Source organism: Colias philodice, chromosome 14, assembly GCF_061535455.1.
Source record: "Colias philodice isolate Cphi_HAF_F1 chromosome 14, ilColPhil1 Martin Lab GWU primary, whole genome shotgun sequence".
NCBI lineage: Eukaryota > Metazoa > Arthropoda > Insecta > Lepidoptera > Pieridae > Colias > Colias philodice.
In genome coordinates, this window is record NC_143099.1 from 11,698,317 (window position 1) to 11,720,237 (window position 21,921).

Consider the following 21,921-nt stretch of genomic DNA (forward strand, 5'->3'; position numbering starts at 1 on the left):
TTCGTCGTACTGTGATTTTTTTTGTTTTTTTTTTATCATTTTTGAGGGGATCGGCATTCGGCACTGGTCTATTATTTCATGAAATTAATTGGATATTGGATTGGATGCAGTTCGAAATTCGTGTACCACGGCCAGTTGAAAATTCCCTCTAACGCATTGAGTTACCATGTACCTACTACGTACTAGTGAGGGCATCGCTACTAAACTATTTGTAACACGAGTCAGAGTCAATCGTCTCAAACCAATTTTTTTGTAACATTGATTGGTTTTAATTTATAAGTAATAAGAGGTTGAATATCTACAAAACGTATGACTCACTAGCCGACCCGCGTCGCCGCGCTTGTCGCACAGATTTTGTTCGTGGTCACAGAATACATCATACATAGTAGCTATAGCTAAACGCTACAGAACGGACACTCTCCGCCTCCCGCCAAAATTAACCCATTGACCACCGTAAGCCCCGATCGGGGCGCGACACAATAGATTTTCTATTGTGTCTGTGATTCCGAGGACTGATGGAACACTTACCTCACCCCGTGCGATCGTGATTAAAATGGGCCACATTTTTCTACAGGGACGATATGCAACGAAGATTGACAACATTAATCAAATTGACTTAAAGTAATTTTATTATTTTGGATTTGTGATTATCGTTTTTCGTAGAAAATGGTTAGATATTGTGCTATTTACGGATGTATTTCATCAGAAAAACGCGAATTATTTTTTACGGTAGTCACAAATGTGCCAACCATAAAGCGTTAACACACTCATTTGCAGTCTCTACAGTGTGACTGTCAAAACGATAATTTTGTATGGAGTGTCCGGGGTGTCCTCTCTATACGTAGTATTAATAGCTCATTAACGTGAGTGTTGCGTCAGGACGCGACGCGCGCGTGCCTGTCGTGCCGCGCGGAGTGCGGCGGCGGGCTGCGGCTGGCCGCCTCGCTGTGGTCGTGCGCGGCGGCCGGCCCGCGCGGCGCCCGCGCGCTGCACGCCGCCCGCCTCGCGCGGCTCCACTACCCCGCCGCAGAGTGGCCGCTGTGGACGCTCGCCGCGCTGCAGGCGCTCTGGGACGGCGGCGAGGTGAGTGTCACATACACACACACACACATACACACACACACACATACACACACACACACACAACCGACTCGCTTTTGTTTCGGATGACGTAGGGACTGTGGCGAATTGAACGCATTCCATTTTTAAAGACACGCACACAACTGTTCCGATTCGTGAGTAGAAATGACTAAGCACCGCGCGTCATAATGGCCTAAATAAGCAACAAGTTCAAAAACTATAAAGATCCTTAAAAAATTTGATATTTTTTTTTCTATTAATATTTAGCTATGCCTGTTTTCATATTGAACAATGGCAGTAATTAACATAGGTAATGAATTTTTTTACGTAAATTACGTAAAAAATACGTTTATAAAATTGCTATAAACAAATAACGAAATTCAATATTTTTTTTAATTTACAAAAAATAATGATTGAAATATCATTTTTTTTCATCTTATTTTGTTAATAACAATTGCAATTTTAACTCGCAAAATACTTCAAAAACATTTTTCTAGAGATTACGAATCGAATGAGCCATCGCTCATATTTTTAGGACCCTCTATTTTTCACGTTTTTGAACTCGTTGCCTAGTCTATACATTCTATACTCACACAGTATACATGCACATTACATAATGTACACGTACTAACATTAATGGATCTCTGTAATCTAATTGTTTAAATAAATAAAATAAATAAAAATAAAATAAAATTACAGGCGGCGCTATCAACAGGCAAAGAGCTGCTGAAACTTTTAAACAGCGCGGAGGAGGAGGGCGAACCGCACTACGCGGACCTTGATGCGCTTTCTGACTCGCTGCATGACGACCTGCATAGTAATAGGGATGCAGGTAAGTGCAGTGGTTATATTTCACGAAGATAGAAATAAATACATTTTAATTATAGCGTCAAAACGCATATGTATATTCCGTGTCATCGCATATGATATCACACATGATACAAGACGTTAAATATGACGTCTCACAGCACACCACATACATCATATCACATATCACATCAGATCACGTCACGTCACATCAGTCACGTCACGTCCCGTCACATCACATCAGAATAGGGTTGTTGAGGATTCCTCTTCCGCTTCCTCATAATGCGGAAGTTCCGCAATATTTTGGGTTCCTCAACTGTTACCGCATCCTCAAAAATAAAAATAAAAAATTCCTCTTCCGCTATCGCTTCCTCAAAAATTTGAGGAAATTTATGAGGATGCCGTATCTATGGCAACGCACTCGTTACGCGCAGCGCTATATGCCAGGCCGATTCGATCGGGTGGCGAATTTACAAAGCCTATACCTATGTATACTTTTTGAGTCACGAGTCGGACTCTAATAGATGAGCTTTTGTTTATGCATATAAACTCGACAAAACCTAATCTATCTAAATAAAAAAGTGACTCGACTTGATTATAATTTCCTATCATCCTCATCCTCTTTCGCTTCCTCATCCTCATCCTCTTCCTCATAATGACTTCCTCAACAACCCAACATCAGATCACGTCACGTCACATCAAATCACATCACATCACAATACATCACATCGCATCGCATCACATTGAATCACATTGTATCGCATCACATCACAATATATCACGTCGTATCATAGCAGCTAACTCAGGACATCACATCGCATCTCTAATGTTAACATCAAGCTGGATTGTGGTCACACGTCTATCCATTGATGATAGAGAGAATTTGTTCAGACGATATGAAAAAAGAGCGTGTGTGCCACACGTATACTCCATGTCGTGACGGTATTGACATGACGCGACCTTGAAATTTTACGCTTGAAAAAGTTTAACTTAAAAAAAAAGACGTGTGGCACTCGGGGACTGCCGCGGTAAAGCTATTGCATGCTATGCCTTCAAGCCACACCTCCGTGCCCGTCGGAGTGGGGAGCGTGAGGTTTTTTCGTTACGCAATTTCTGGATTCGGTCCCCGCGCTCAAGGCCCGCGATAGAAGCTATGCAATAGCTTAAAAAAGACGGGTTGCACTCCGGGAGTGCCGGCAGAAGTGAAAACTTGATTATTAACGTTGAGCATGTTTGATATTTTGGAATGGTATCCGTCTTACGCTTTTTCGATCAGGTCACGTGTCCTGACGCGAGTTTAAGATTTTATACCCATTACAGAAAGAGTGCTCAACGCCGCTAAAGAAGTTTTCACTTCAAAAAGTTTAAATTGCAGCGTCAGTACGCGCGGAATCAGCGGGCGCGTACCGTCTCGAGCGGGCGCTGTCAGAAGGCGCGTCGTCGATATCGGCGCCGAGACGCTCGCCGCTGGCCGACCATCGCGCGCAGGCGTGGCTGCTGCTCGCTGATTTGTGTCTGAGGTGAGCACGTGTTTATAGAAATAACTGTATTCTTTTAGGTCGAAAAAGCGCCAAAAGCGCATCACACACGGTGAAGATACTATAATAACGAAACACTGACACAAAATTTCGGGTCATTTGTAACAGGATGGCGGTTCTACAGGGGTCTTAGTACGCAATGACAAAAAGAAAAATGATGGTCAGAACGCTGATACCGGATACCTTAAGATACTGTAATATTTTATATTAGAGAATCTTAACATAAAATATTATAGTATCTTCACCGTGTGTGATGCGCTTAAGACTACGTTGGAGAGAGGGTCAATCTTAATTCCGCTATCGAACTTTTCTACTTTATGTAATGAAATTTGAAAATAACTAATTATTCCTGTGTCCAAATGTCCAAGCCTGCACCGTCATAAATTACATACTTAGTCAAATTTTTTTGTAAATCTATATATGTTGTACTCGAGATTTGGCTTTAAGAAATAATAATTTTTTAACAGTAGAAAATTATATTATGTTGTACTTTTTATTCTCTTTTCAGTTGATGTATTTTTAGCAATCGGTTTTTTAATAATTATTTTATTATAGTCGAGCCAATTTAATAGACGACATTGTGGTAACCTGCTTAAAAACATCGATTAAAGTAAATTAATCGATACGGACTTGAATCATTTGTCAATCGAACTTGAAACACGTCATATCAATTTTAAAATTCATCAGGCGAATCCCTGTCCCAGATATATACTTTATTTCGTAAATTTAAGGAGCAAAATAAGACAAGTATCTACATAATTAAAAAAACACAACGCATTTATTAATTTATGATGATTTTTATTCACAAGTAATCAATGAATTCGATTCTAGATGTCAGATTTCGATTTTTACAGTAACGTTTCTGGTATTTAAAAAGGGAAAAGGTTTATTGACACAAAATTATAGCGACGTCAGTTCTTTAAATCAGAAATTGTTTATTATGTTTAGAATGGTTTATCAGTAAAATCAAATCACAAAAATTACTTGTATCGGTCATTATTATTATAAATATGTAATCGTAATTGAAAAAAGTTAAGCAAATGTGCAGTACTAACAAAACGAAATAATATATTATTCTATGTCGTCGTTACTAGGTTACGTTGTTGAATTTTGTTGAACTGTCAAATGTTGCCTATTAAAATGGCTCTACTATAATGTTATGTATCGCCCACTTAGCTCAATTGTATTTTGTGCATATTTTTATAAAGAATTTTCATATTTAGTTACATTCTATTTTGTGTACAGGTTGGGCAGATCAAGTGCGGCAGCGGGCTGCGTGTCAGAAGCCGCGGCGCTCACACCTTTCAGCCATCTTGTTTTATATACGGTAACAAAACATTGTGTTTATTGGGAGATGGAGGCTATGAAATTTGATGGAGGTTCTATACAAAAACGGCAAATTTCATTCGTAACCAATTTTTTTAAATTTTTGGACATCGGTTAAGGGGGCGCATAAAGCAAAATAACCAATCTTCTATTAGATGATACGTGTAATATGCAAGACCAAATCTAAAAAATAAAATATATATATCAAACTAGATGATATGTTCAACGATTCTGTTTAATCAAAAACATAAAATATTAAAATTTACTCGATAAAAAAAAATCACCAAGTTAGCTCTAATTTTCACACTTTTACGTTTTCTACTTGACATGGTAATACTTATTATGATTTTTTTTTCATAAACAATTATATTAAAACATTTTCAAGATATTTGTCAGAGCATTTTGTGTAATTGCTTTTAGTTTTGGTTTTATCTGCGATAAACCACTTTTGGCGCTCTTTTTTTCTCGAGATAAACGTTTGATTTTGTCACGATAAAAGTGGTTTATCGCAGATAAAACCAAAACTAAAAGTAATTACACAAAATGCTCTGACAAATATCTTGCAAATGTTTTAATATAATTGTTTATGAAAAAAAAATCATAATAAGTATTACCATGTCAAGTAGAAAACGTAAAAGTGTGAAAATTAGAGCTAACTTGGTGATTTTTTTTTATCGAGTAAATTTTAATATTTTATGTTTTTGATTAAACAGAATCGTTGAACATATCATCTAGTTTGATATATATTTTATTTTTTAGATTTGGTCTTGCATATTACACGTATCATCTAATAGAAGATTGGTTATTTTGCTTTATGCGCCCCCTTAATTCCTGGGTTTTGCTACTTTTGTGTTTCTTTGGATTCTTACCTAATTTAATTGAGCGGTAACTTTGAATACATAAATCATTTATTTGCACACAATCATTTGACAAATTAAAGTGACTGACTTTGCATCTGATGATTAGGGGATGTAAAGTTGTTTGGGCATATGGGATGTCATTGTAAAGGTGTTCAATTTAAATTAGGAAGACATATCTTAAGTGACTTTACAGATAGACCATTATGTAAAAGTTAGATTTTATGCGAGTATACATTTAGAAATTAAAGATTTTAACGGATTTAAACGCGATTTATTCATTATTTATTTATTTATTTATTTATTTATAACTCTTTATTGCACAAACTAAAATATGACAAAAATACCATTAATACATAAGAAAGACATAGTTTGTACAAGAGGCGGCCTTATTGCTAAGCAGCAATCTCTACCAGGCAACCTGATGGAAAGGAAATGTATGAAGTTAATGGGATAGTGCAAAAAGAAGAAAAAAAAAAACAATAATAATAAATAAATAAAATTATGTAAGTATCAAAGATACCTACTACATAAATACATACTACTACATAATAATACAAATAAATAAAATACATATAAATACATACATATGCTTTGTAATAAACATGTACATACATATTATTATATAAATAGAATACATATACATACACATACTATAGTACAAACGCAAAAAAAAAGATATATTTTTTTTTGTTTTTATATATATATATATATAAAAACCAACTTTTGTTTTTATATATATATATATATAAAAACAAAAGTTGGTGACGTCAGCAAGCAAAGCAAATCTATAGTAAGGAAAAGAAGTGGTCTTTAAGCAACAATTTAAAAAAGCAGAGCGTTTGAGCACGTCTAATATTTTCTGGTAATGCATTCCATAGTTGAATAGCCCGGACAGTGAAAGAATTATTAAAAAATTTAGAATGATGGAAAGGGGTGCTGAGCAATAACAAGTTGGAAGAGCGAAGAGAGAGGGAATGACTAGAGCTTAAATAATCGAAGTTATCTTTTAAGTAAGAAGGAGTCTTAGGGCTAAACAGAACACAGTACAAAAGATGCAGCAGATGAGTATCCCGGCGATAACGGATAGGAAGCCACTTTAGCCTTTTCCTGTATTCAGAGACATGGTCAAATTTACGAAGTCCGAATATGAATCTGATACAGAAATTTTGGAGCTTCTCAAGGGTGTCAAGTTGATATTCACGAATATCGGGATAGCAGGAGTCTGAAAAATCAAGGAGAGGAAGGAGAAGGGATTGAGCTAAGGTAATTTTGGTTGTGACGGGAAGAAAGTTGCGCAAGCGCCGTAAGGAGAAGGCAGAAGAAAAAACCCTTTTTTGAACTTGCTTTATTTGTTCATCCCAGGAAAAAGTTTGATCAAGAGTTAGACCAAGACTTTTTACCTGAGCACTGTAGGGGATGAGAACTCCATCAACGACAACGTTCGGTAAATTGGTCCAGTCAATTTTTGAGACTAATTGCCTGCTTCCGAATATGATAACCTTGGTTTTGATTGGATTTACTGTTAAACCATAACTTTTGCTCCATCTGACTATTGCTGCAAGGTCAGCGTTAACTTGGAAAATCGCTTCAGGTAGTTCAAGAAGTGACGCATGTTTATATAATTGGAAATCGTCCGCATACATATGGTAAGATGACACAATATCCTTGGAAATGGAGTTTATAAAAATGGAAAAAAGGAGGGGAGACAGAACGCCACCTTGAGGAACACCAGCAGAAACATTGCACCAAGTTGAAGAAACTTCCTCAATTAGTACACGCTGCCGACGTCCCTCTAAGTAACTTTGTAACCAATCAGTAGCCGAGGAGGATAAGTTAAGAGAGCGCAGCACTGCCAGCAGTACGTCGTGATCGACGCTATTAAACGCGTTACTGAAATCAATCAGCGTGAGTATGGTGAGCTTTTTGTTGTCGAAACCTCGTCGGATGTCATCAGTAATTTTAATTAAGGCTGTGGTCGTGCTGTGTCCTGGTCGAAAACCAGACTGGAAAGGATTTAGGAGTTGGTGATGATTTAGGAAAATGCTCAGTTGTTCTTGTACCAAACGTTCGAGAACCTTGGATAGGAAAGGAAGGATAGCAATCGGGCGGAAATCAGACGGAGTCGAAGGATTCGGATTTTTAGGGAGAGGGAGAATATGGGCATTTTTCCAAACGCTAGGAAACTTTCCTGTAGAAATGGAAGAATTAAGGATATGGGTGATGACAGGATTAATGATGGGAAGGATTGGAATGATCATGCTTCGACCAATACAGTCACTACCAACAGCCTTCGAGGTAATTGACAACACGCTCTTCTTAACACTGCTCTCGGTGAACTGACGGATTACGAAAGAAGGAGAGCTAGGGAGGGGTAAGGTGTTAAGATAGTTTAGGGTACTAGATTTTAAGGTGGGAAGGAAATCAGAAGAGGGATTAGAAAAGTGAGAAATAAGGTCATTGACATGGACTGTCCTAGGGATAGAAGTAAGGGGAGATTTGCCAAGTCCAAGGGATCTGAGGAATTTCCACATTTTCGACGGGTCACCGTTGTCAATAGATTTGGCAAAGTGCTGACGTTGTGCATCCCTACATAGCGTATTGCAGCGATTTCGAATCATAATAAATTTTTCCCGATTAGTATCCGAGTTTGACAATTTTAATTTAGACTTTGCCCGCGCCTTCTTTCTTAACAGTTTTTTAAGGTCATCTGTCATCCAAGGGGCAGGCAAGTGTTTTAACTTAACAGGGCGGAGTGGGGCATGTGCATCGTAAAGTTTAATAACCAAGGAATTAAATAAAGACACTTTCTCATCGACACTATCGGCAGAAAAGACAACCGACCAGTCAGTGTTACTTGCGTCTTCATAAAGTAGCTCAGTATTCATTTTAGCAAAATTACGATGCATGGCAATTTTTGGTTTTAACTTAGGGGGTTTTATCTTATATATATATTTATATGGTTATATCATTATATTATTTTCCCGGCGTCTCCCCGTGACCACGCTCGCTGCAAAGTGTGCGAAACGTCAGAAATCTTTTATTTCTATAATATGTAAAAGATTTTAATAAGGTTTGTGACTATTACATTTGTTAGCGCGGGCGTGTGCACAGCGCGGGCGGCGAGTGGGAGGAGGCGCGCCAGTGCTACCAGAACGCGCTCGCTATACACCCCACGCATATTGACAGTATGGTGCAGTTAGGTAAGTGCACACTTGTGTTTAATAACTCAGCCCCGGAACCACAGACACAATAGAAAATCTATTGTGTCTGGGACCGATTGGGCTGCTCGGGGCTCAATGGGTTAAATTTGTGGGAAATATTTTGGTATTTCGATCGGGGCTCAATGGGTTAAATTTGTGGGAAATATTTTGGTATTTCGAGCCGATTTAAGAAGGTTAACCGTGTACAACCCACGCATATTGATAATATGATGCAATTAGGTTAGCGTGGAGTTGAGTAGATGTAATTATAGAAGTTTAAAGTGTGAATTTTTGTTGATTAGTTTTTTAAGAAATTTCAAATGGATATGGCAATATCTTTAAAAGTACATTTGTAGTCCTTTGAGTCGGTATGAATTATGTATATTGAAGAGAATCTTATTTTTTGTTTGTGAGAAAATTTTTATTTTTTTTATGATATGAATTGTAGGTTTTTTAAATAAGAATTTATATTTATGATTTGAAAATTGTTGTCGATCGTATTACATGTCGATGTAAATGTTTTAAATATGACGTGTATATGTACGTGGTATTTTGTTCCTTCGTATTGTTGTATCACGTTAGCATTGGGGCGTGTCCTTATGGCTATGTCACACTCTCGGCCGGCCATTCCAGGTGGCGCGTACTACGAGCTGGGCTGGCTGCGGCTGGCGGAGCGCACGCTGCGGGACGCGGGCGCGCTGGAGCCGGCGCGCGCCGACACGTGGCGCCGCCTCGCGCTCGTGCTGGCCGCGCTCGGCGACCCGGCCGCCGCCGCCGACGCGGCCGCCGCGGCGCTCGCCCTGCACCCGCTCGCGCCGCTCTGCCCCGCGCTCTGACCGGTACCTACGTCACTATAACCTACACACACACACTGCGTCACCATAACTTGTACCGGTACGTGCCGTGTGTCCCGCGCTCTGACCGGTACGTGCGTGTGCACCAGCCCCGCGCGCAACATGTGTATCTACGTCACTATAAGTTATAGTAACAAGCAAGTAATACAACTAAAGTATACAATATCACAAGCTGCGTGCAGGTTAGTTATACATTGTGACCTATACATTTAAAAATAGCTCCAGTTATAGGAAAGAACACAGCAGGCAAGTAATGTGTACATGACGAAATGCAGAGTAGTTATAAACAGCTGCAGGTAAGTCAGTTATACGTGGTTATATCCAGAGTAGCTATAAACAGCTGCAGGCAAGTGAGTTATACGTGTTTATATGCGGAGAAGCTATAAACAGCTGCAGGCAAGTGAGTTATACGTGTTTATATGCGGAGAAGCTATAAACAGCTGCAGGCAAGTGAGTTATACGTGTTTATATGCGGAGAAGCTATAAACAGCTGCAGGCAAGTGAGTTATACGTGGTTATATGCAGAGAAGCTATAAACAGCTGCAGGCAAGTGAGTTATACACGATTATATGTGGAGAAGCTATAAACAGCTGCAGGCAAGTGAGTTATACACGATTATATGCAGAGTAGCTATAAACAGCTGCAGGCAAGTGAGTTATACACGATTATATGCGGAGAAGCTATAAACAGCTGTAGGCAAGTGAGTTATACGTGGTTATATGCAGAGTAGCTATAAACAGCTGCAGGCAAGTGAGTTTTACGTGTTTATATGCAAAGAAGATATAAACAGCTGCAGGCAAGTGAGTAATACGTGGTTATATGCAGAGTAGCTATAAACAGCTGCAGGCAAGTGAGTTATACACGATTATATGCGAAGAAGCTATAAACAGCTGCAGACAAGTGAGTTATACGTGTTTATATGCGGAGAAGCTATAAACAGCTGCAGGCAAGTGAGTTATACGTGGTTATATGCAGAGTAGCTATAAACAGCTGCAGGCAAGTGAGTTTTACGTGTTTATATGCAAAGAAGCTATTAACAGCTGCAGGCAAGTGAGTTATACGTGTTTATATGCGGAGAAGCTATAAACAGCTGCAGGCAAGTGAGTTATACGTGGTTATATGCAGAGTAGCTATAAACAGCTGCAGGCAAGTGAGTTATACGTGGTTATATGCAGAGTAGCTATAAACAGCTGCAGGCAAGTGAGTTATACACGATTATATGCGGAGAAACTATAAACAGCTGCAGGCAAGTGAGTTATACGTGGTTATATGCAGAGTAGCTATAAACAGCTGCAGGCAAGTGAGTTATACGTGGTTATATGCAGAGTAGCTATAAACAGCTGCAGGCAAGTGAGTTATACGTGGTTATATGCAGAGTAGCTATAAACAGCTGCAGGCAAGTGAGTTATACACGATTATATGCGGAGAAACTATAAACAGCTGCAGGCAAGTGAGTTATACGTGGTTATATGCAGAGTTGCTATAAACAGCTGCAGGCAAGTGAGTTATACACGATTATATGCGGAGAAGCTATAAACAGCTGCAGGCAAGTGAGTTTTACGTGTTTATTTGCAAAGAAGCTTTAAACAGCTGCAGGCAAGTGAGTTTTACGTGTTTATATGCAAAAAAGCTATTAACAGCTGCAGGCAAGTGAGTTATACACGATTATATGCGAAGAAGCTATAATCAGCTGCAGGCAAGTGAGTATTACGTGGTTATATGCAGAGTAGCTATAAACAGCTGCAGGCAAGTGAGTTATACACGATTATATGCAGAGTAGCTATAAACAGCTGCAGGCAAGTGAGTTATACACGATTATATGCGGAGAAGCTATAAACAGCTGCAGGCAAGTGAGTAATACGTGGTTATATGCAGAGTAGCTATAAACAGCTGCAGGCAAGTGAGTTATACACGATTATATGCGGAGAAGCTATAAACAGCTGTAGGCAAGTGAGTTATACGTGGTTATATGCAGAGTAGCTATAAACAGCTGCAGGCAAGTGAGTTTTACGTGTTTATATGCAAAGAAGCTATAAACAGCTGCAGGCAAGTGAGTAATACGTGGTTATATGCAGAGTAGCTATAAACAGCTGCAGGCAAGTGAGTTATACACGATTATATGCGAAAAAGCTATAAACAGCTGCAGACAAGTGAGTTATACGTGTTTACATGCGGAGAAGCTATAAACAGCTGCAGGCAAGTGAGTTATACGTGGTTATATGCAGAGTAGCTATAAACAGCTGCAGGCAAGTGAGTTTTACGTGTTTATATGCAGAGTAGCTATTAACAGCTGCAGGCAAGTGAGTTATACACGATTATATGCGAAGAAGCTATAAACAGCTGCAGGCAAGTGAGTAATACGTGTTTATATGCGGAGAAGCTATAAACAGCTGCAGGCAAGTGAGTTATACGTGGTTATATGCAGAGTAGCTATAAACAGCTGCAGGCAAGTGAGTTATACGTGGTTATATGCAGAGTAGCTATAAACAGCTGCAGGCAAGTGAGTTATTTACGATTATATGCGGAGAAACTATAAACAGCTGCAGGCAAGTGAGTTATACGTGGTTATATGCAGAGTAGCTATAAACAGCTGCAGGCAAGTGAGTTATACACGATTATATGCGAAAAAGCTATAAACAGCTGCAGACAAGTGAGTTATACGTGTTTACATGCGGAGAAGCTATAAACAGCTGCAGGCAAGTGAGTTATACGTGGTTATATGCAGAGTAGCTATAAACAGCTGCAGGCAAGTGAGTTTTACGTGTTTATATGCAGAGTAGCTATTAACAGCTGCAGGCAAGTGAGTTATACACGATTATATGCGAAGAAGCTATAAACAGCTGCAGGCAAGTGAGTAATACGTGTTTATATGCGGAGAAGCTATAAACAGCTGCAGGCAAGTGAGTTATACGTGGTTATATGCAGAGTAGCTATAAACAGCTGCAGGCAAGTGAGTTATACGTGGTTATATGCAGAGTAGCTATAAACAGCTGCAGGCAAGTGAGTTATTTACGATTATATGCGGAGAAACTATAAACAGCTGCAGGCAAGTGAGTTATACGTGGTTATATGCAGAGTAGCTATAAACAGCTGCAGGCAAGTGAGTTATACACGATTATATGCGGAGAAGCTATAAACAGCTGCAGGCAAGTGAGTTTTACGTGTTTATTTGCAAAGAAGCTTTAAACAGCTGCAGGCAAGTGAGTTTTACGTGTTTATATGCAAAAAAGCTATTAACAGCTGCAGGCAAGTGAGTTATACACGATTATATGCGAAGAAGCTATAAACAGCTGCAGGCAAGTGAGTAATACGTGGTTATATGCAGAGTAGCTATAAACAGCTGCAGGCAAGTGAGTTATACACGATTATATGCAGAGTAGCTATAAACAGCTGCAGGCAAGTGAGTTATACACGATTATATGCGGAGAAGCTATAAACAGCTGCAGGCAAGTGAGTAATACGTGGTTATATGCAGAGTAGCTATAAACAGCTGCAGGCAAGTGAGTTATACACGATTATATGCGGAGAAGCTATAAACAGCTGTAGGCAAGTGAGTTATACGTGGTTATATGCAGAGTAGCTATAAACAGCTGCAGGCAAGTGAGTTTTACGTGTTTATATGCAAAGAAGCTATAAACAGCTGCAGGCAAGTGAGTAATACGTGGTTATATGCAGAGTAGCTATAAACAGCTGCAGGCAAGTGAGTTATACACGATTATATGCGGAGAAGCTATAAACAGCTGTAGGCAAGTGAGTTATACGTGGTTATATGCAGAGTAGCTATAAACAGCTGCAGGCAAGTGAGTTATACACGATTATATGCGAAGAAGCTATAAACAGCTGCAGACAAGTGAGTTATACGTGTTTATATGCGGAGAAGCTATAAACAGCTGCAGGCAAGTGATTTATACGTGGTTATATGCAGAGTAGCTATAAACAGCTGCAGGCAAGTGAGTTATACACGATTATATGCGGAGAAGCTATAAACAGCTGCAGGCAAGTGAGTTTTACGTGTTTATTTGCAAAGAAGCTTTAAACAGCTGCAGGCAAGTGAGTTTTACGTGTTTATATGCGGAGAAGCTATAAACAGCTGCAGGCAAGTGAGTTATACGTGTTTATATGCGGAGAAGCTATAAACAGCTGCAGGCAAGTGAGTTATACGTGGTTATATGCAGAGAAGCTATAAACAGCTGCAGGCAAGTGAGTTATACACGATTATATGCGGAGAAGCTATAAACAGCTGCAGGCAAGTGAGTTATACACGATTATATGCAGAGTAGCTATAAACAGCTGCAGGCAAGTGAGTTATACACGATTATATGCGGAGAAGCTATAAACAGCTGTAGGCAAGTGAGTTATACGTGGTTATATGCAGAGTAGCTATAAACAGCTGCAGGCAAGTGAGTTTTACGTGTTTATATGCAAAGAAGCTATAAACAGCTGCAGGCAAGTGAGTAATACGTGGTTATATGCAGAGTAGCTATAAACAGCTGCAGGCAAGTGAGTTATACACGATTATATGCGAAGAAGCTATAAACAGCTGCAGACAAGTGAGTTATACGTGTTTATATGCGGAGAAGCTATAAACAGCTGCAGGCAAGTGAGTTATACGTGGTTATATGCAGAGTAGCTATAAACAGCTGCAGGCAAGTGAGTTTTACGTGTTTATATGCAAAGAAGCTATTAACAGCTGCAGGCAAGTGAGTTATACACGATTATATGCGAAGAAGCTATAAACAGCTGCAGGCAAGTGAGTAATACGTGTTTATATGCGGAGAAGCTATAAACAGCTGCAGGCAAGTGAGTTATACGTGTTTATATGCGGAGAAGCTATAAACAGCTGCAGGCAAGTGAGTTATACGTGGTTATATGCAGAGTAGCTATAAACAGCTGCAGGCAAGTGAGTTATACGTGGTTATATGCAGAGTAGCTATAAACAGCTGCAGGCAAGTGAGTTATACACGATTATATGCGGAGAAACTATAAACAGCTGCAGGCAAGTGAGTTATACGTGGTTATATGCAGAGTAGCTATTAACAGCTGCAGGCAAGTGAGTTATACACGATTATATGCGGAGAAGCTATAAACAGCTGCAGGCAAGTGAGTTTTACGTGTTTATTTGCAAAGAAGCTTTAAACAGCTGCAGGCAAGTGAGTTTTACGTGTTTATATGCAAAAAAGCTATTAACAGCTGCAGGCAAGTGAGTTATACACGATTATATGCGAAGAAGCTATAAACAGCTGCAGGCAAGTGAGTAATACGTGGTTATATGCAAAGAAGCTATAAACAGCTGCAGGCAAGTGAGTTATACACGATTATATGCAGAGTAGCTATAAACAGCTGCAGGCAAGTGAGTTATACACGATTATATGCGGAGAAGCTATAAACAGCTGCAGGCAAGTGAGTAATACGTGGTTATATGCAGAGTAGCTATAAACAGCTGCAGGCAAGTGAGTTATACACGATTATATGCGGAGAAGCTATAAAGAGCTGTAGGCAAGTGAGTTATACGTGGTTATATGCAGAGTAGCTATAAACAGCTGCAGGCAAGTGAGTTTTACGTGTTTATATGCAAAGAAGCTATAAACAGCTGCAGGCAAGTGAGAAATACGTGGTTATATGCAGAGTAGCTATAAACAGCTGCAGGCAAGTGAGTTATACACGATTATATGCAGAGTAGCTATAAACAGCTGCAGGCAAGTGAGTTATACACGATTATATGCGGAGAAGCTATAAACAGCTGTAGGCAAGTGAGTTATACGTGGTTATATGCAGAGTAGCTATAAACAGCTGCAGGCAAGTGAGTTTTACGTGTTTATATGAAAGAAGCTATTAACAGCTGCAGGCAAGTGAGTTTTACGTGTTTATATGCAAAGAAGCTATAAACAGCTGCAGGCAAGTGAGAAATACGTGGTTATATGCAGAGTAGCTATAAACAGCTGCAGGCAAGTGAGTTATACACGATTATATGCGAAGAAGCTATAAACAGCTGCAGACAAGTGAGTTATACGTGTTTACATGCGGAGAAGCTATAAACAGCTGCAGGCAAGTGAGTTATACGTGGTTATATGCAGAGTAGCTATAAACAGCTGCAGGCAAGTGAGTTTTACGTGTTTATATGCAAAGAAGCTATTAACAGCTGCAGGCAAGTGAGTTATACACTATTATATGCAGAGTAGCTATAAACAGCTGCAGGCAAGTGAGTTTTACGTGTTTATATGCAAAGAAGCTATTAACAGCTGCAGGCAAGTGAGTTATACACGATTATATGCGAAGAAGCTATAAACAGCTGCAGGCAAGTGAGTAATACGTGTTTATATGCGGAGAAGCTATAAACAGCTGCAGGCAAGTGAGTTATACGTGTTTATATGCGGAGAAGCTATAAACAGCTGCAGGCAAGTGAGTTATACGTGGTTATATGCAGAGTAGCTATAAACAGCTGCAGGCAAGTGAGTTATACGTGGTTATATGCAGAGTAGCTATAAACAGCTGCAGGCAAGTGAGTTATACACGATTATATGCCTAGAAACTATAAACAGCTGCAGGCAAGTGAGTTATACGTGGTTATATGCAGAGTAGCTATTAACAGCTGCAGGCAAGTGAGTTATACACGATTATATGCGGAGAAGCTATAAACAGCTGCAGGCAAGTGAGTTTTACGTGTTTATTTGCAAAGAAGCTTTAAACAGCTGCAGGCAAGTGAGTTTTACGTGTTTATATGCAAAAAAGCTATTAACAGCTGCAGGCAAGTGAGTTATACACGATTATATGCGAAGAAGCTATAAACAGCTGCAGGCAAGTGAGTAATACGTGGTTATATGCAAAGAAGCTATAAACAGCTGCAGGCAAGTGAGTTATACACGATTATATGCAGAGTAGCTATAAACAGCTGCAGGCAAGTGAGTTATACACGATTATATGCGGAGAAGCTATAAACAGCTGCAGGCAAGTGAGTAATACGTGGTTATATGCAGAGTAGCTATAAACAGCTGCAGGCAAGTGAGTTATACACGATTATATGCGGAGAAGCTATAAAGAGCTGTAGGCAAGTGAGTTATACGTGGTTATATGCAGAGTAGCTATAAACAGCTGCAGGCAAGTGAGTTTTACGTGTTTATATGCAAAGAAGCTATAAACAGCTGCAGGCAAGTGAGAAATACGTGGTTATATGCAGAGTAGCTATAAACAGCTGCAGGCAAGTGAGTTATACACGATTATATGCGAAGAAGCTATAAACAGCTGCAGACAAGTGAGTTATACGTGTTTACATGCGGAGAAGCTATAAACAGCTGCAGGCAAGTGAGTTATACACGATTATATGCGAAAAAGCTATAAACAGCTGCAGGCAAGTGAGTAATACGTGTTTATATGCGGAGAAGCTATAAACAGCTGCAGGCAAGTGAGTTATACGTGTTTATATGCGGAGAAGCTATAAACAGCTGCAGGCAAGTGAGTTATACGTGGTTATATGCAGAGTAGCTATAAACAGCTGCAGGCAAGTGAGTTATACGTGGTTATATGCAGAGTAGCTATAAACAGCTGCAGGCAAGTGAGTTATACACGATTATATGCGGAGAAACTATAAACAGCTGCAGGCAAGTGAGTTATACGTGGTTATATGCAGAGTAGCTATAAACAGCTGCAGGCAAGTGAGTTATACACGATCATATGCGGAGAAGCTATAAACAGCTGCAGGCAAGTGAGTTATACACGATTATATGCGGAGAAGCTATAAACAGCTGCAGGCAAGTGAGTTTTACGTGTTTATATGCAAAAAAGCTATAAACTGCTGCACGCAAGTGAGTCATACACTATTATATGCGAAGAAGCTATAAACAGCTGCAGGCAAGTGAGTAATACGTGTTTATATGCGGAGAAGCTATAAACAGCTGCAGGCAAGTGAGTTATACGTGGTTATATGCAGAGTAGCTATAAACAGCTGCAGGCAAGTGAGTTATACACGATTATATGCGGAGAAGCTATAAACAGCTTCAGGCAAGTGAGTAATACGTGGTTATATGCAGAGTAGCTATAAACAGCTGCAGGCAAGTGAGTTATACACGATTATATGCGGAGAAACTATAAACAGCTGCAGGCAAGTGAGTTATACGTGGTTATATGCAAAGTAGCTATAAACAGCTGCAGGCAAGTGAGTTATACACGATTATATGCGGAGAAGCCATAAACAGCTGCAGGCAAGTGAGTTTTACGTGTTTATATGCAAAGAAGCTTTAAACAGCTGCAGGCAAGTGAGTTTTACGTGTTTATATGCAAAGAAGGTATTAACAGCTGCAGGCAAGTGAGTTATACACGATTATATGCGAAGAAGCTATAAACAGCTGCAGGCAAGTGAGTAATACGTGGTTATATGCAGAGTAGCTATAAACAGCTGCAGGCAAGTGAGTTATACACGATTATATGCGGAGAAGCTATAAACAGCTGCAGGCAAGTGAGTTATACACGATTATATGCGAAGAAGCTATAAACAGCTGCAGGCAAGTGAGTAATACGTGGTTATATGCAGAGTAGCTATAAACAGCTGCAGGCAAGTGAGTTATACACGATTATATGCGGAGAAGCTATAAACAGCTGCAGGCAAGTGAGTTATACACGATTATATGCGAAGAAGCTATAAACAGCTGCAGGCAAGTGAGTAATACGTGGTTATATGCAGAGTAGCTATAAACAGCTGCAGGCAAGTGAGTTATACACGATTATATGCGGAGAAGCTATAAACAGCTGTAGGCAAGTGAGTTATACGTGGTTATATGCAGAGTAGCTATAAACAGCTGTAGGCAAGTGAGTTTTACGTGTTTATATGCAAAGAAGCTATAAACAGCTGCAGGCAAGTGAGTAATACGTGTTTATATGCGGAGAAGCTATAAACAGCTGCAGGCAAGTGAGTTATACGTGGTTATATGCAGAGTAGCTATAAACAGCTGCAGGCAAGTGAGTTATACACGATTATATGCGGAGAAGCTATAAACAGCTGCAGGCAAGTGAGTTTTACGTGGTTATATGCAGAGTAGCTATAAACAGCTGCAGGCAAGTGAGTTATACACGATTATATGCGGAGAAGCTATAAACAGCTGCAGGCAAGTGAGTTATACACGATTATATGCGGAGAAGCTATAAACAGCTGTAGGCAAGTGAGTTATACGTGGTTATATGCAAAGAAGCTATAAACAGCTGCAGGCAAGTGAGTTATACGTGGTTATATGCATAGTAGCTATAAACAGCTGCAGGCAAGTGAGTTACACACGATTATATGCGAAGAAGCTATAAACAGCTGCAGGCAAGTGAGTTATACGTGTTTATATGCGGAGAAGCTATAAACAGCTGCAGGCAAGTGAGTTATACGTGGTTATATGCACAGTAGCTATAAACAGCTGCAGGCAAGTGAGTTATACACGATTATATGCGAAGAAGCTATAAACAGCTGCAGGCAAGTGAGTTATACGTGTTTATATGCGGAGAAGCTATAAACAGCTGCAGACAAGTGAGTTATACGTGGTTATATGCAGAGTAGCTATAAACAGCTGCAGGCAAGTGAGTTTTACGTGTTTATATGCAAAGAAGCTATTAACAGCTGCAGGCAAGTGAGTTATACACGATTATATGCGAAGAAGCTATAAACAGCTGCAGGCAAGTTAGTTATACACGATTATATGCGGAGTAACTATAAACAGCTGCAGGCAAGTGAGTTATACGTGTTTATATGCAAAAAAGCTATAAACAGCTGTAGGCAAGTGAGTTATACGTGGTTATATGCAGAGTAGCTATAAACAGCTGCAGGCAAGTGAGTTATACACGATTATATGCAAAGAAGCTATAAACAGCTGCAGGCAAGTGAGTTATACGTGTTTATATGCGGAGAAGCTATAAACAGCTGCAGGCAAGTGAGTTATACGTGGTTATATGCAGAGTAGCTATAAACAGCTGCAGGCAAGTGAGTTTTACGTGTTTATATGCGGAGAAGCTATAAACAGCTGCAGGCAAGTGAGTTTTACGTGTTTATATGCGGAGAAGCTATAAACAGCTGTAGGCAAGTGAGTTATACGTGGTTATATGCAAAGAAGCTATAAACAGCTGCAGGCAAGTGAGTTATACGTGGTTATATGCATAGTAGCTATAAACAGCTGCAGGCAAGTGAGTTATACACGATTATATGCAGAGTAGCTATAAACAGCTGCAGGCAAGTGAGTTATACACGATTATATGCGGAGAAGCTATAAACAGCTGCAGGCAAGTGAGTTATACACGATTATATGCGAAGAAGCTATAAACAGCTGCAGGCAAGTGAGTAATACGTGGTTATATGCAGAGTAGCTATAAACAGCTGCAGGCAAGTGAGTTATACACGATTATATGCAGAGTAGCTATAAACAGCTGCAGGCAAGTGAGTTATACACGATTATATGCGGAGAAGCTATAAACAGCTGCAGGCAAGTGAGTTTTACGTGTTTATATGCAAAGAAGCTATTAACAGCTGCAGGCAATTGAGGTATACGTGCTTATATGTGGAGAAGCTATAAACAGCTGCAGGCAAGTGAGTTATACACGATTATATGCGGAGAAGCTATAAACAGCTGCACGCAAGTGAGTTATACACGATTATATGCAAAGAAGCTATAAATAGCTGCACGCAAGTGAGTTATACACGATTATATGCAAAGAAGCTATAAACAGCTGCATGCAAGTGAGTTATACGTGTTTATATGCGGAGAAGCTATAAACAGCTGCAGGCAATTGAGGTATACGTGCTTATATGTGGAGAAGCTATAAACAGCTGCAGGCAAGTGAGTTATACGTGTTTATATGCGGAGAAGCTATAAACAGCTGCAGGTAAGTGAGTTATACGTGTTTATATGCAAAAAAGCTATAAACAGCTGCAGGCAAGTGAGTTATACGTGTTTATATGCAAAAAAGCTATAAACAGCTGCAGGCAAGTGAGTTATACGTGTTTTTATGCAAAAAAGCTATAAACAGCTGCAGGCAAGTGAGTTATACGTGTTTTTATGCAAAAAAGCTATAAACAGCTGCAGGCAAGTGAGTTATACGTGTTTATATGCAAAAAAGCTATAAACAGCTGCAGGCAATTGAGGTATACGTGCTTATATGCGTAGAAGCTATAAACAGCTGCAGGCAAGTTAGTTATACACGATTATATGCGGAGTAACTATAAACAGCTGCAGGCAAGTGAGTTATACGTGTTTATATGCAAAAAAGCTATAAACAGCTGTAGGCAAGTGAGTTATACGTGGTTATATGCAGAGTAGCTATAAACAGCTGCAGGCAAGTGAGTTATACACGATTATATGCAAAGAAGCTATAAACAGCTGCAGGCAAGTGAGTTATACGTGTTTATATGCGGAGAAGCTATAAACAGCTGCAGGCAAGTGAGTTATACGTGGTTATATGCAGAGTAGCTATTAACAGCTGCAGGCAAGTGAGTTTTACGTGTTTATATGCATAGTAGTTATAAACAGCTGCAGGCAAGTGAGTTATACACGATAATATGCGAAGAAGCTATAAACAGCTGCAGGCAAGTGAGTTATACACGATTATATGCGAAGAAGCTATAAACAGCTGTAGGCAAGTGAGTTATACGTGGTTATATGCAAAGAAGCTATAAACAGCTGCAGGCAAGTGAGTTATACGTGGTTATATGCATAGTAGCTATAAACAGCTGCAGGCAAGTGAGTTATACACGATTATATGCAGAGTAGCTATAAACAGCTGCAGGCAAGTGAGTTATACACGATTATATGCGGAGAAGCTATAAACAGCTGCAGGCAAGTGAGTTATACACGATTATATGCGAAGAAGCTATAAACAGCTGCAGGCAAGTGAGTAATACGTGGTTATATGCAGAGTAGCTATAAACAGCTGCAGGCAAGTGAGTTATACACGATTATATGCAGAGTAGCTATAAACAGCTGCAGGCAAGTGAGTTATACACGATTATATGCGGAGAAGCTATAAACAGCTGCAGGCAAGTGAGTTTTACGTGTTTATATGCAAAGAAGCTATTAACAGCTGCAGGCAAGTGAGTTATACACGATTATATGCGAAGAAGCTATAAACAGCTGCAGGCAAGTGAGTAATACGTGTTTATATGCGGAGAAGCTATAAACAGCTGCAGGCAAGTGAGTTATACACGATTATATGCGAAGAAGCTATAAACAGCTGCAGGCAAGTGAGTAATACGTGTTTATATGCGGAGAAGCTATAAACAGCTGCAGGCAAGTGAGTT

General features: G+C 39.6%; 1 protein-coding gene across 1 annotated transcript in view; it reads left to right on the plus strand.

Moving 5' to 3' along the window:
* Nucleotides 1-21,921, plus strand: part of Ttc7 (tetratricopeptide repeat domain 7) — a 101,864-nt gene that overhangs the window by 15,717 nt on the left and 64,226 nt on the right. The window contains exons 12-17 of the mRNA XM_089703150.1: nt 880-1,083; nt 1,780-1,912; nt 3,263-3,407; nt 4,671-4,752; nt 8,706-8,811; nt 9,445-9,650. Of these exons, the coding sequence (XP_089559276.1) occupies nt 880-1,083; nt 1,780-1,912; nt 3,263-3,407; nt 4,671-4,752; nt 8,706-8,811; nt 9,445-9,647 (873 nt within the window). The 3' untranslated portion in view covers nt 9,648-9,650. The remainder of the gene's footprint in view (nt 1-879; nt 1,084-1,779; nt 1,913-3,262; nt 3,408-4,670; nt 4,753-8,705; nt 8,812-9,444; nt 9,651-21,921) is intronic.